This window comes from Mustelus asterias, unplaced genomic scaffold, assembly GCF_964213995.1.
Source record: "Mustelus asterias unplaced genomic scaffold, sMusAst1.hap1.1 HAP1_SCAFFOLD_288, whole genome shotgun sequence".
Lineage (NCBI taxonomy): Eukaryota > Metazoa > Chordata > Chondrichthyes > Carcharhiniformes > Triakidae > Mustelus > Mustelus asterias.
Window position 1 is genome coordinate 491,172 of NW_027590253.1, and position 3,111 is coordinate 494,282.

Here is a 3,111-nt window from a genome sequence, read left to right on the forward strand (position 1 = left end):
TTTCTCTTCCACAGGGACCAGTGGAGGCTGAGGATCATTGAATATATTCCAGTTCGACAGATCTTTGACTGACAAGGGTGTCAAGGGTTATGGGGAACAGACAAGAAGATGGAGCAAAAGCTAAGATGTGGGGGGATTTCTTCACTCAAGGATGTGGTAAAGCTTTGGAATTTCAACCCCTGAGGACAGTGAAGCCTCAGCCATCAACTAGTTTCAAGAGAGAGATTGATTGGTTTCTAGATATTGAAGATATCAAGGGATATGGGTTCAGTGTGGGGAGAATGATGCTGAGGTAGATGAACAAATTATCTCATTGAATAGTTTAAAAGGCTCGATGAGCCAAATGGCCGACTGCAACTCCTAGTTGTTATGGTCTCTGTGTCCAGGACAGGAAGCAGTGAGCATGGATCTGTCAATCAGCCTCAATCAGCACCTTCAGGAGAATTGGGAGGGTGAATATTAGATACAGCAGAGTGAGAATGGAGGGAGAGTGTGTGGGATGGAGATTCACAGCTTTTTGGGACTGAAATAGGAAAGAATGTTCCATAGAAACTAGAATTGTCTGTTCTGAATTTCTATCCTGTACTGACACTGATGACTTTTGTAAACTCATTTTACAGGATATTGAAAGAGGAATCACAGGCTGAAATCTCAAACGTCACGTCAGACCTGACAGAGTCATATTCCTTGGGAGCTGAATATCATCGGCCTTTGAATCTAGAAGGAGAAATTGTTGTCCAGTCTGTTGATTTGAAAAGATTTCAAACATCAGTGTGACTGGAAAAGCACCAACACACTGCCACACTCGAGTGAGAGTCTTCCAGTGCACTGACTAAAGAGCTTTAACCAGTTACACAGCCTGAATAAATATCACACCATTCACAGCAGGGAGAGACTGTACCCGTGTTCTGTGTGTGGACGAGGCTTCAACTGATTGTCCACCCAAGAGAGAGGCAAGGACACCTGCACTATGGAGAAACCGTGGAAATGTGCGGACTGTGGGAAGAGATACAGATACCCAACTGAGCTGGAAGCTCATCGGCGCAGCCACACTGGGGAGAGACCATTCACGTGCTCTCAGTGTGGGAAGGGATTCACTCAGTCATCCAGCCTGCAGACACACCAGCGAGTTCACACTGGGGAGAGACCATTCACGTGCTCTCAGTGTGGGAAGGGATTCACTCAGTCATTCAACCTGCAGAGACACCTGCGAGCTCACACTGGGGAGAGGCCGTTCACGTGTTCTCAGTGTGGGGAGGGATTCACTTCTTCATCCCACCTGCGGAGGCACCAGCGAGTTCACACTGGGGAGAGGCCGTTCACGTGTTCTCAGTGTGGGGAGGGATTCACTTCTTCATCCCACCTGCAGAGGCACCAGCGAATTCACACTGGAGAGAGGCCGTTCACCTGCTCTCAGTGTGGGGAGGGATTCACTTCTTCATCCTACCTGCGGAGGCACCAGCGAGTTCACACTGGGGAGAGGCCGTTCACCTGCTCTCAGTGTGGGGAGGGATTCACTCGGTCATCCAGCCTGCAGACACACGAGCAAGTTCATACTGGGGAGAGGCCGTTCACGTGTTCTCAGTGTGGGGAGGGATTCACTCGGTCATCCAGCCTGCGGGCACACGAGCGAGTTCATACTGGGGAGAGGCCATTCACCTGCTCTCAGTGTGGGAAGGGATTCTGTGATTCATCCCGCCTGCTGAGACACCAGCAAGTTCACACTGGGGAGAGGCCGTTCACCTGCTCTCAATGTGAGAAGAGATTCACTCGATTATCCAGCCTGCTGAGACACCAACGAGTTCACGAATGATTCCAGGGGTTGGATTCTGCTGTTATTGTTTCTGCTCTCAATTACATCCAGGACTGCATTTTGTTCATTCTCACAGTTGGTCAATGGGGAGGATGCTCTGATTGTGGGAAGGGATTCACTGATTCATCCGACCTGCTGAAACACCAGAGAATTCATAATAGGGAGAGGCCATTTATCTGCTCCGAGTGTGGGAAGGGATTTACTCAGTCATTCAACCTGCTAAAACACCAGCCAAGTCACACTGGAGAGAGGCCATTCACTTGCTCCAGTTGTGGGAAGGGATTTATTGATTCATCCAGCCTGCGGAGGCACCAGCGAGTTCACACCAGGGAGAGACCATTCACCTCCTCTGATTGTGGCAAGGGATTCAGTCAATCATCCAACCTGGTAAAGCACCAGCGAATTCACACTGGGGACAGGCCATTCACCTGCTCCGTGTGTGGGAAGGGATTCACTCAGTCACCTCACCTGCTGAAACACCATCATGTTCACGAGTGACTGCAAGGACTGAATTTTGCTGTTAATCACATCGAGGTCCCAACCATTTTCATTGGTGTCTGTTTCTGCTGATGTTAATAAACCCTGGCCCAGTTGTAAGATTTGTATTGTGGATTGTCTTGTCTGAGTCCTGAACTCGTAAATAAAAACAAGAAGTGCTGTAAAAACTCAGCAGGTCTGACAGCATCTCTGGAGAGAGAAACAGAGCTAATGTTTTGACACTGAAGAAGAGTCACATTCAACTGGAAACATTAACTGTTCCTGTCTTTACAGATTCTGTCAGACGTACTGAGATTTTGCAGCAACTTCTGCTTTTAGAATGACGGTGAATGCTGGACACATGAATCAGAGATTGGTGTAAAACTGGGATCTGCTCCTAAATCAAAGTGAAACAGCAGGTTAAAGTTTCCAGTCTGAAAAGTACTATGGTTGTTATACTATATCTACCATTTTAAGGCTGGTTTTAACTCATTTAAAATAAACCTATTTAAAATATATTTGTTAAAGTCAGTATTAAAATACGAGTTGGATGAGTTCACAGGAGCCTGTTAACCGCTGGGACAATTATTCAACAAACATTGGATCTCCAGATAGAGAAGAAGCTGCAGTTTGTTTGCAGGAATTCCCTGTTTTATTGATGTGTGTGTGTTAGACATCAGGATAACTAAAAATACACAAACCTGGACATCAATGGTGATCTGATTGACAGTTACTCTGGGAATCACTCCCACTGTGAAACTTCAGCACTGACACTGCTGAATGTTGTCGGCTCAGGGAGTGGGACCTCCAGGAGTGGACTG

At 47.1% G+C, this 3,111-nt stretch overlaps 1 protein-coding gene across 1 annotated transcript; it reads left to right on the forward strand.

Moving 5' to 3' along the window:
* The first annotated feature begins 334 nt into the window (after nucleotides 1-334).
* Nucleotides 335-2,634, forward strand: LOC144486090 (uncharacterized). Its single transcript, XM_078204200.1, has 3 exons — nucleotides 335-346; nucleotides 1,007-1,734; nucleotides 1,981-2,634. Exons 1-3 carry the CDS (start codon nucleotides 335-337, stop codon nucleotides 2,309-2,311), a joined length of 1,071 nt encoding a protein of 356 aa, XP_078060326.1. The 3' UTR covers nucleotides 2,312-2,634.
* The last annotated feature ends 477 nt before the right edge of the window (nucleotides 2,635-3,111 follow it).

Bases quoted from the DNA above. Each gene is read 5' to 3' on its own strand.
- LOC144486090 (XM_078204200.1), top strand. The intron at 1,735-1,980 runs GCCGTTCACCTG...TAATAGGGAGAG, and splicing joins CAAGTTCACACTGGGGAGAG to GCCATTTATCTGCTCCGAGT.